This window comes from Octopus sinensis, linkage group LG7 (assembly GCF_006345805.1).
Source record: "Octopus sinensis linkage group LG7, ASM634580v1, whole genome shotgun sequence".
In the NCBI taxonomy this organism is placed as follows: domain Eukaryota; kingdom Metazoa; phylum Mollusca; class Cephalopoda; order Octopoda; family Octopodidae; genus Octopus; species Octopus sinensis.
The window spans coordinates 12,592,092-12,604,515 of NC_043003.1; the positions used below are offsets into that span (position 1 = coordinate 12,592,092).

At 33.7% G+C, this 12,424-nt stretch overlaps 1 protein-coding gene across 17 annotated transcripts in view; it reads left to right on the forward strand.

Moving 5' to 3' along the window:
* The window catches only part of LOC115213920 (liprin-beta-1), a 488,566-nt gene that overhangs the window by 442,576 nt on the left and 33,566 nt on the right, over positions 1-12,424 (forward strand). For 14 of the 17 annotated variants that reach the window (XM_036504518.1, XM_036504513.1, XM_036504519.1 and 11 more), the window contains one exon: positions 2,149-2,314. In XM_036504518.1, coding sequence (XP_036360411.1) covers positions 2,149-2,314 — 166 coding nt within the window. The remainder of the gene's footprint in view (positions 1-2,148; positions 2,315-12,424) is intronic. The other 3 variants (XM_036504522.1, XM_036504524.1, XM_036504523.1) reach the window with 1 other exon arrangement.

Consider the following 12,424-nt stretch of genomic DNA (forward strand, 5'->3'; position numbering starts at 1 on the left):
CTTGTGGCAAAATTTGAAACTATTATCATTATTATTATTATTATTATTGTTAGATATTTCTTTTTCGTTTTATCATTCAATTTACCTGTTGAATTAATAGTTAATCTTTAAAAAGAAATGTTTCTAGTATTATCTAAGCAGATCAAAACCTAATTCTTGAGTAATATCTGTACTGGGTCTTTGTGCTGTGAGCACAATCCTTTACATTCAGATTCATAAAAAGCAATTTCAGTGTCGTACTTGTCAAGCAGGTGACTTGATCTGAGACTATGTGTGGTAACTGAAGCAAATACATTGTGCAAGAGTCATTCTACCATTTAATGACACACAAAGCTATTAAATTTCACTTTGAATTGAAATTTATTTTCATGAGTTGACAGAATTTTTGTCTCACAACTCTGACATGGCCATTGATGCTTTTCAGGGATAATGTTGTAGTTGTGTGATAAAACTTTTGACACATCATCATCCATCATTTAATATGCATTTTCTATGCTGGCATGGGTTGGATGCTTTTGACAGGATGAGGCAAGCTGCAGGACAGTGTCGAGGTCCAGTGTCAGCTTTGGCATGGTTTCTCTATAGCTGGATGCCCTTCTTAACACCAACCACCTTACACTGTGTATTGTTTTTTTTGGTTTTGGTTTTTCTGTAACACTGACATAAATGAAGTCATCAAATAAGTAATGAGATGGGCGGGGCATGAAAAAAGACCCCTTGACAAAGTGGGAGATGCATTTGAGAGGGGAAGATGATTTTATGCAAGCAAGCTGTCTTGCTATAGAAGAGCTACCCAACATTATATGAGGATGAGAGTAACTGAGAAGAAAATACAGATGGTAAGGATAGGATAAGTTTACCAGCTTTGTGTGTTATCAAATAGCTAGAATGGCTCTTCCCTGATTTAGTTGCTCATAAAATGTAGCTTGTGATTGATCTCTTGATTGTGTTTAATATAATTTAACTATATCCTTTTTGTTCACTTTTAAGAAGATATTTTACATAAAAATAAATAAAACAAAAATTTTAATATAAAGCGAATTGATTTTCATGGTTCATATCCAAATAAAAGCTAAAACTTTTCACAAGTTTCATTATCAAATCATTGATTTGAATCACTTTAAATATTAACAGATATCACAATTTTAGTTTATTTAATTAAATATACCACTCAATGCTTCTATAACGCTGTGAATGTTATGATGTATATAACTTTGTTTATCACCAACATGGGGAAGTATTTACAAATTAAAACCCGTATGGCAACAAAAATGTTAAGCTTGACTGCTTTAACATATTTAGCATTATTTTATAGTAACATAATGCCCTTAAGTTAGATTAGTAATGATAGTACAATGGCTGTATTTGTAGCGTGGCTGGATATCTAAACATTTATAATTGGAAAAGGCATATTTCTCTTTTTTACTTGCAAGAAGATAATTTACATAAAATTTAATAAAACCAAAATATTCCAAGGATCGACAAGTTGAAAGGAGCTAAGTCCAGTCACTTAGAATAGCCATAGGTGAAACAAAATATATTTTGTTGGACCAAGAAATTATGAATTAAATGTTTTAAAATCAAAATATTAATATAAAGCAAATAGATTTTCCTAGTTTTAGCCTTTCACAGTAATAAGTGTTTTAATTAGGTCTGAGAAACATGATGGCTTTAATATGTAGTATTAAATTAATTTATATAAAAACTATAATTGTAAATAATTTTAGGCAGTGGCAGCTTTTCAGAGATTATTATTATTATTATTATTTTAAATTTGTGACATTTGTTTGGTCTGTGAATTCTGTAAAAAAAAAAAAAAAACTAAAGTTTACTTGATACAATTTGAAAAATATTATTTGAATTATATCATTGTTTAACCATTTCTCCAGATATATCATGTCTTCATTGAGTTACATATCATACTGTGCCATATATTTTCGTGTTTGGTGTGAGACTTTCAAATCTGCCAGGGCCAGTTTTGTCTTTCAGCTCTTTAGAATTGATAAAATATCTACTGATAATTTGACTTTGTTGTGAATCAGTTAATTATAAACTTGGATTTTGTACCTAGTTAAAAAGCAAACAGTATTTTTGGTGTATTCCATATTTCCCTCTACTAATTCATATATATTTTCTTTTTTCATACAGACACCGCCAATAACGAAGAAAAAAGATAACCCTTATGGATATGGTACGTTACCTAAAGAGCGTCATAAAGATGAAGAAAAGGGAAAGTTAAGAGTATTCCCTACCCTGGGCAAAACTTTATTGCGTATGAAAACGGGTAAAAGAAGCTGTTCAGCACCCAATTTAGGTGAAAAAGCCTCAAATCCTGCCTCTGCCTGCCCTTGGTTTGCCTAACTGCATCATGTGGCCATATTGGCAGTGCCATTTAAGTTTGCTGATGATAACCGAGCATGCCTCAGTTTTATTTCTTAACATCCTTCCTAATTATTTGTTCCTTTTTACCATTTTCTTGGAAATGTGTATTTTTATCACAAAAAAAAAAACAGCTCTGTGTGTACAAGGCTCTCTCTTCTACACTACAGAATTTCCACATAGATGTAGGGAAGGTATTTTATACATTATTTATTGAAGAGATTTTTTTTTTTTTTAATTGCATGATCTCAGCTGATTGGCACTATACCTGTTTCAGCACCAAACTGATTGACATAATACCTATTTCAGTTAAGATTAATGGAATAAAAAAGCAGCACACAAATATAGTAGGGATTTAGAAAGAATTTTTTTCCATCTTTTGGCAATCAATATTTTGATAAATGTGATTGTTGAAAAAAAGAACTGTTTTTACTCAGGTCTTAATGATGATGCATTCTTTCTTAACGATATAATCCATTTTTATAACTCTAACTTACACTCAAGTTATCCAAAAATGTAGGAACCTTGCTCTTTCGCAGCTTGGTGCAACATGTCATGTTGCAAGTTAAATGTAAAGTAATTAAGTAACTGGGTGTAATTTACTTATTTATTGAAATGAAGATGTAATTAATAAGTCTTGCTATAATTAGCAACGAATGTATTTACAACTTCAATTATAGTACTTTGTTAATTTCAGTTTTTCTTTAATTAAATATTAGTAAAATTGTTCACATATTTTTCAAATAACTTAGATGCTAATACATCAAGTAAAATCTCTCAATTATATACTCTTTAGCTAATTCAAATTACAGAGAAAAAACTAAAAACAAAAGAAAAATGTTTACTTTATAATTAACAAACGATGAGCTTTTTAATTATTTTAAAATTTAATTGATGTGAAAATATTTTACATATTAATAATTTGCTTTGTTCACGTTTACTGCTTTACATTACTCAAGTTTAATAATTTTACCCCCCGTAAAATGTTATAATCTCCAAAAATTGTCTGCATTTAAGGGTTTTAATTTACCAGCGCAAGGAAAATATACGTAAATTCAATGTCTGTTATTCATTTGGCTATTGTAATACAATGATGCATCCAGAGAGGAAGAGCGATGCTAGTAGTTTATTGGGATTCACTTGGGTCAGTAAAGTAGAGATGTTCTGTGATGAATATGGTTGATATTATAATGATAGTGTGGGAAGGTTTATAACTGGGGAGAATAGAGGAACAGGAAGTCTTTCCTATATGTTGAAGTATGGAAACTATATAGTTAGCACTTGAAACTTTTTTTTTTTTCTTGTTCACTATTCAACATATACATGAAATTTAATTTATACTAAAGTGCAGACGAGTTTCATACATGTGTGGGAGAACAAAGAAAAATAGGTCAAAGAATGTTTTTTATTATGTATTTATTTATTTTTACCGAGTTCCTCCCTTTGATTTCTTATTAGTATTCATAATCTTTTTTTTTTGTTTTGTTTCTTTTAAGTAATTATTGAAGAATACATCTGATATGTGAGTGTGTGTAGAAATAATATGGTTCTTAAAATGTATATATATAGATGACAAGTAACACCTATCCACTGACATCAATGATATTTCTTATTGAGATTAGTGAGCAAGAACAGCGAAAAAAAGAGAGAAAAAAAAAAGGCAGTGGTGGGAGGCTTCTAGCTCTGTAAGGGATGAAACTTGAGAATAGCTTGCTAAGTATATAAGTTAGAAAAAAACAACAACAAAAAAAAAGCTAAAAGCCAGTTCTGATCTAAAATATTAAATGCTCTAGAGAAGAACAAATGAGGTAAAAGTAAAAAGTATTGATAATATAAATGAGAATGGTAATTGTTGATAGTAACTTTCTCGCTCAAAGGAAATGCTGTGAAGAGAACTCTCTGCTGATCGTCTATATTAGGTAACTGCCGATTAATGTTTGTTCAAATTATAGATGAAGCCAAAATATCAGAAACTTATTAAACTGAGCCGTCTCAGTTTACACTGGGATATGACGGTGTAAATAGGAAGTCGTGTATGTTATCTGTGAATAGATATTACTAGAAACTGATCTAGATGCTGCTCCATATTAGGAATGTCTGCACTGCTACCCCAAATATAGATTGTATTTCAAGCTGTGCATAGTTCTGTCTTTGCTCTTAACTGTTGCTGGAGACGTGTTCCTGTTTCCTACTTGTCAAATCTCTTTTTAACAAGCTTCATATTCCTTCTGTGGAGAAAAGAGAACTTATTTTCACTGCCTGATACCAGTTTGGTGTCTGAGAAAAAAAAATTTAAGACTTTGTAATTGCTTATTAGAAGAAAATAAATTAACAAAGGTGCACAGAAAATATACATGATAGATTGATAAATGCTACTGACAATCAGTTCATCATCATCATCACCCTTTTTATATCCCATTTTTTCCATGCTTTCATGGGTCAAAGTTTATTGAGGCAAATTTTCTGTTACCAGATGCCCTTCTGGTGCCAAGCAAGATAATATTTCCCCAGGGTCGGACATGCTCATGCAGAATATTAGCTATGAATGACACTAAATATATGATAGTGACAATTATTTTACATCTGTGATCTGATGATGGGATAAGGACATGGACACACACACACAACAGACTTCAAATTCATTCACAAGGTTTAAGTTTGCCTGAAGCTATAGTAGAAGGCACTTTGCCAAGGTTCAACATAGTGAGACTGAACCCAGAAATATTTGGTTAGGAAGCAAACTCCTTACCACACAGCCTGTCTATAAATCGAGTTTTAAAAGGTTCAAAGCCTTATTTCACTGCACATATTTTGTATAGTATACAGCTGTATTACTTTTGATTGGCCTGTTGGGTACACACACACACACAAACTTCAAAAGACTATCAAATGTCCTCTTAATATCCCCTCCCTCTACACATGCCCCTCCCCTTCATCTACCGCTCTCTTTTTGCAGTCTTGTGAACCCACCCACCCATTCACTTTCTCCAGTTCCTGGTCTATTTCAGTATACACACCTCCCTGTAACTTGGGTAAACAACCTCTACTACCCATCTCATCTTCACCATCTTCTCTCCTTTCTTTCTCTCCCCCTCCTTTCTCTCACTCTCTCCTCACCTGAGCTTGCCAGGTTTCCCCTCTAACGCAAGGCTCCTTGCTTTCTGTCCCTCAATACTACCCACCTCAGTTAAGGGGCCTTGTCTTGCAAGTTGCTTGGTGACCTCACTGCAGTTGGTGCCATATAAAACGCACCCAATACACTCTGTAAAGTAGATGGCATTAGAAAGAGCATCCAGCTGTAGAAATTATACCAAAGCAGACAGCAGGGCTTGGTGCAGTTTTCTGACTTGCTAATTCCTGTCAAACCATCGAACCCATGCCATCATGGAAAACAGATGTGAAATGATGATGATGGTGATGGTGATCAATAAAAAAGACAGTCAAAAAGTGCAACCCTTGTGAAACAAACATTCTTTACCCACATTTTCCTCTCAGACACCAGTCTGCAGAAGTTCAAGCTAAAGGTCACTTATAAGGTGGGTGGATAGTAGGGGTAATATAGGAATGGATACTCCTTCTCTTATTCCAAATAGGTTTCCATCTGACCCATGCCAGCTTGGAAAATGGATGTTAAAATAATGATGATATGAATGAAAAACAATTTTGTTTTTAACCAATGGAATGTACATCATTTGTCTTCTTATTTTAAGGATTGAGATTCTGTACAGTTACTTTTGGCCCTTGGTCAACTTTGACCAAAGGGATCTATGATCAAAGGTATTTCGGTCATGTGCATCTAATGTATTGTTTGGTAAGGGAATGATTTGAAGGAGAGTTAGCTGCTATTTATGGCAAGTCAAGCAACCACATAGCGGCTTCCTTGTTGATTCAACAAAGATATGTGGGAGGAGTTGGTGGTGTTCCAGAAGGGTCTAGTTTTGGAGAAGTCTGGTACAATGGGAATAGTGATAAGAGGAGTGGAAGGTGGTGGTGGGGTAGATGTTGATGAACAAGAAGCAGTTATTCATTAAAATTAGGGAACTCACTAACAAAAAGATTTGAATCTGATTGGTTTGCATGTTTTTGAGCTAAACTTAGTAAGCGCTATATATATATATTTTTCTATGCTTAACTAATAATTGTGCAAAGGCTGAGCATATAAAAAAAAAAAGAAAATGTTTCTGTTAATTAGGATTAATCTGAGATTTTGTTCTCATTCATTGTTTAAATTTTTTTTTTTTTTTTAAAAAGAGGGAAATGTTGCTTAATTGCAATGTTATAAAATAATGGCATGTAATTTAATTTCAAATTTTGATAACAATGCTACATACAGTAATAGAAGTTATAATAATAATAATAATAATAATGATCTGCATGAGATATACTGCTTCAGTTTTTATAATTAGCGCAAAGCAAGATAATACTTAAAATCTGTGTGTGTGTGTTATTTAATAAATACAATGTATGTTTATATGTGCTAATATTAGTTTCATGTACTGAGAACATGCCAGACAGTGTTTTTAACACATCTGATGTCCCAGCACAATCATCAGACATTGCCCATACGTTTTGCCATGTGTGTTTATTAAATGTTAATATTTAATAATAAACACAATATTTGTCATATTGTGTTTATTAAATAATATTTATCTCTCACCAGATGGAATACTTTTTCATTGATCTTACCATCACAGAACAGTACACTATATATATATATATATATATATATATACACACGCACAAAACAGCATATCAGAATCATGAGCTAAGGAATTATTTTCTGTGAAGTTCATAGCAATCATAGTCTACAACCAGGCTATACCATAAATTGATACCATATGCATGCGTACTATACATTGTGTGTGTGTGCATGCATTTTACTCTTTTACTTGTTTCAGTCATGTGACTTTGGCCATACTGGAGCACTTCCTTTAGTCGAACAAATCGGCCCCAGGACTTATTCTTTGTAAGCCTAGTACTTATTCTGTCAGTTACTTTTGCCAAACTGCTAAGTTATGGGGATGTAAACACACACACACATACGCACATGTATATATATATATATATATACATACGACGGGCTTCTTTCAGTTTCCATCTACCAAATCCACTTACAAGACTTTGGTCGGCCCGAGGTTATAGTAGAAGATACTTGCCCAGGGTGCCACACAGTGGGACTGAACCCGGAACCATGTGGTTGGTAAGCAAGCTACTTACCACACAGCCATTACTACACCTACGCATGTGCACAAAACTTTCATATTTATTATGTTCTTTGATGATTCAGATTGTGTTACAATCTGGTACTAAAATACCAAGTCACATCTCTACAAAATCTTATTTTGAGTTTTAGTAAAGATTTTTACCTGTGGCATTAATTAGAGAGTCAGAAAAAATATGAGAATGAAGTGCAGACAGTTACTTATGTAGGTGTTGAACCCCACAGATGTGATAAGATGAAGATAAGAGGCATTATCTTCTACTATAGCCTGTACATTCTGTATTGATTATGGAAATCCGATAATAAATTTGTACTCTTCCTTCTATTTCAATGATGATGATAACGTTTATTATGAGCCATATACATGCAAAATGTGGTATCAGATGGGATGACAGGAATAGCTGCAATAGCATCTACCTTTCAATAAAAACTAGGTTGTTTTGAAACCTTCCAAACATAACTAATCTACAGGAAAGTTGATCATGTAATATATTTATAAGGGTCTAAAATATCCAGGTAAATCCTGTTACAGTAAAATACTAGATGTCTCATATTCACTTCAGTGATAATCCAGAGGAAAACTTGAAGCTCGTGTAAATTAATATCAGTATCTAGATTCACTTCTACTTAATCTAAATATCAATGAAAGTACATGTACTTCACACAGCTTAGAAGTCAAAAAGAGGAGGAGAATTAAGAGTATTAACATCAGACAATTGGTGAGGTATGTTACAACTGGAGTGAGATCTTTATATATTAGTGTACCATGCTGTTTCTCAAGTGTGGTGACAGATGTACCTAATTATAAAATCTTGTATGTTATCCATCTGTTCATTTTCTCCACCATCTATTCTTGTGAAGGTTATGGGAGTAGACTCTTCAGGCAACTCCTCCGTTCCCAAGCATGACCATCCTGGACTAAGGTTATTATCCAGCCATCTCATTCTTGGTCTAGGCCTCTTGCTGATTGGCTTGGCTTGAGGAATCTGTCTTGCTATCCTTTCTTGTGTTCTAATCACATCTGTTGGAGCTGTGACTGCTCTTTGCAGATAAGTAGCAGTTTGGCTTGGAGAGACTCACTGAGCTACACACCTTCTCAAGTAGCATGGTACCCCAGAGACCCCTCTGAGGAATCCCATTTCAGCCACATGTATCTGCAATAGTACTCCTTTTTGTCATTACTCATCATTCATGACCATAGATGAAGATAGGTACGAAAACTGAATTAAAGAATTGTCCGTTATCAATATCAAATTAGCAAGTAAAATTGCTTGTGTCAGTCATATCACTTGCATGGACTTAGTAACCAATGTGTGTGTACTTGTGTATCTTTTGTCTTTTACTTGTTATAGTCATTGTACTGTGGCCAAGCTGGAACGTTGTCATGAAGGGTTTAGCAATCACTAAGTTACAGGGACATAAACAAATCGACATGGGTTGTCAATGGTGCGGAAGGACCGTACGCACACATACACACCTATATACATATATGTACACACATATACATACATACATAGTAGGATTTCACACAGTTGCCATCTACCAAATTCACTCTCAAAGTGTTAGTTGGCCCAGAGCTCTAATAGAAGACACCCAAGGTGCTGCGAAGTAAGACTGAACTCGAAACCACATGGGTGCCAAGCAAGCTTCTTAACCACACAGCCATGCATGTGTCTATAAATTTAAAGCTTTTAAATAAAAGGAAGATGGTATTTTTTTTTTTCTTTTATTCTTTTTCTCTTCTATAGACCATGTAGTCTTTTCTTCTGTTTGGTATTCTTCTGATAATCCTATAGAATGCTTTAGGAAGTTTCACTGTACTTCTGCAACTTGACCACAGGTGCGGTCCCACGGTGGTGAAATTGTATCTGTAGCCCAGTTGCAGAAGTGTACCTTGGAAGGTAACTTGGACAGAATTCTTGACTGATCAGTGAATTCTCCAATAACTAATGTTGGTGGTGATGGCCATGTTGCTTTAGAGCTCTTTCTACCTGCCTTAAGTTTACAATGCCTGTGTGTTTGCTTCAATCAATAAATAGTACAGATTTTTTTTTTATTTACTTTTCCTGTTTATATTTTTTCGAACAAATAGGAAATATTTCATCTATTGAAAGCTCTGACATTTTTTCTTATTTTTTCCAAATGCATTTTAACTGCTGAGTATATATATTCTTCTTTTGATGATATCTAGAAGCATGTTTTCTTTCTCAAATTTATTTTTACACTCTCTCTCAGTTCTCTGTTTGTTTGTTTGTGTTTTCTTAAACTTTTTTTTTATTTATTTGTTTTTTGTTATGGTTGAAGGGAAACATTCTTTTCTCCATTTTTTTTCTCCTTTTATTTATTTATATTTTCTACTTTCCTGATCTAAATATCTGTAAATTTTCACTGGATTTATATCTTCTACTCTAAAAGTTTGAATTTTATTTTTATTTTCCAAAAGATTTTTCTTCCTTCCTTTTTTTTTTTGTTTTTTGTATCTAATTTGTATTTTCCTCTCAGTAAACCTTCTATTTTCTTCTTTCTTATTTAGCTATTTTGGGTTTCTCTGTTATACATAGTGTTTAGTGATATATTATATATTATGAAATTTATCTCGTTTTTACTTTATTATTATTATTATTAACATAAAACATTCGGTGATATTATTTTTTATAAACATTGAAATCTTTTAAAATACACTTAGTGTTGTTTGTTAACGCGTATATGTTTTTATATATACGTATATATATATATATATATAGTAAAACATGCACATACATGTATGTACACAATATATATTCATTCATAGATACCTGCATATATGTGTGTGTATCTACACACACAGTATTATATATACATAGACACTTGCATATATATATATATGTTGGTTGTTTATTTCTTGTAGTTTCAACCCCTTACCATATTGCAAGATAAAAATATTCTACAATATTTAGTGATATCTGGTTGGAATAATACACATAGTTTTATAATACTATTGCTAAGTTGTATTAGACAATGGTTATTATGTTGTATAGAGAAGTTGCAAATTGCCAATATTTTATTCCATGCAAAGAAAACTAGCACGTTTATTGTTTCTTGCCAATACTCTTAAGATTGAAAGCATCCTTACACAAATGAATGATTGTATGCATGCTTGTGTATATTTCACACACACACACACACACTGTTATTTAGCATTTAAACCAGCTCTATTCAGTCCAAATATTCCACTTGTTTCATATTCAACCTGGCCAGATCTGGTCTTTCGCACCTTCTCAACAATGTCATTCTGAAGATAATCACTTCATCAAGATCTCAAAGCTATGAGGTAATGCATGGTTAAGCCTTTTGTAACAGTTCTACTGGGCACTCTATTCCAATTTCCTTTATATTCCTCTTGATGCCTACTGATACTGTTCCCCAGGACCCAACAATAATTGGCACCATCTTCATTTTCCATAACCAAGCTATTTTGTATTTAAGAGGGTTGTATTTATCTATCTTTTCGTCTTCCTTCTTGACTATTTATGGGTCAAAGGGGCATGCAACATCAACTATATAGCACATATAGTGCATTTTGTCCACCACCACTACGTCTGCTCTGTTATACTCTAGCACTTGATCTGTTTGGATTTGGACATCCCAGAGGACTTTAGTAGTCTCTGTGATTTGTGCTCACACCATGTCTTGCCTCTCTAGCCCCCATTTTTGGCACAGTTTCCAATGTAACACTTTCACTACTTGATCATGTCAACACAACTTGTAGCAGTTTTGGGCAAGTCTAGGGCATTCATTCATGATATGGGCAAGGGTTTCATCCACTCAATTGCAGATGTGGCACAGCAGAGTCACTTGCTCATTCCTAAGGTTGACCTTCCAGTTTGTGGCCAAAGCTTGATCTTGTGATGCCAGCATAGTGCAGTTGGTCCTTTTTTTTTTTAAGATTCCTTTCATCAGCCAATCCCACCTACTTTTTCCAGCAACTTCTGTTGTGGCTGCATGGAATTTATTATATAGTCCCTTCTTGTGTCATTCTTTTTCTTGTCCTTTTTTGCACTTCTTCCTTTGTTTTCCCTCTTTTCTCTGCTCTCAATATTCCCTTGTTCTTAACTGTCACCAGCAAGGTTTCCTTATTTTGGGTTAGGTATCTCATTAAGTTCTTGTGTTTGATAAATTATTATTATTATTGCTGCAGCTGCTGGACAAAAAGCTTAGCAGCATTTCATCTGTCTTTATGTTCTGAGTTCAGATTCCACTGAGATTGACTTTGCCTTTCATCCTATTGAGGTAAAAAAAACAAATAAATAAGTACCAGTTAAGCATTGGGGGGTGGGGGTCAATGTAATTTACTTCTTCCCCTGAAATTATTGGCCTTGTGCCAAAATTTGAAACCATTATTATTATTATTAAGGCGGTGAGCTGGCAGAATCATTTGTGGACAAAATGCTTAGCAGTATTTTGCCCGTCACTACGTTCTGAGTTCAAATTCCGCCAAAGTCAACTTTGCCTTTCATCCTTTCGGGGTTGATAAATTAAGGCCCAGTCAAGTACTGGGGTTGATGTAATTGACTATCCCCCTCCCTACAAATTCTAGGCCTTGTGCCTATAGTAGAAAGGATTATTATTATTATTTTTGTTTTTTTTTCTTTTTTCATTTGCCTTTATGTTCTGAGCTCAAATTCAGCTAAGATCAACTTTGCTTTTCATCCTTTCAGAGTTGACAAAATAAGGACCAGTTGAGCATTAGGGCTGACCTAATCGACTTACCCACTCCCCCAAAACTTGCTGGCATTGTGCCAAATTTTGCAACCATCATTATCAACATCATCTTTATTATTATTA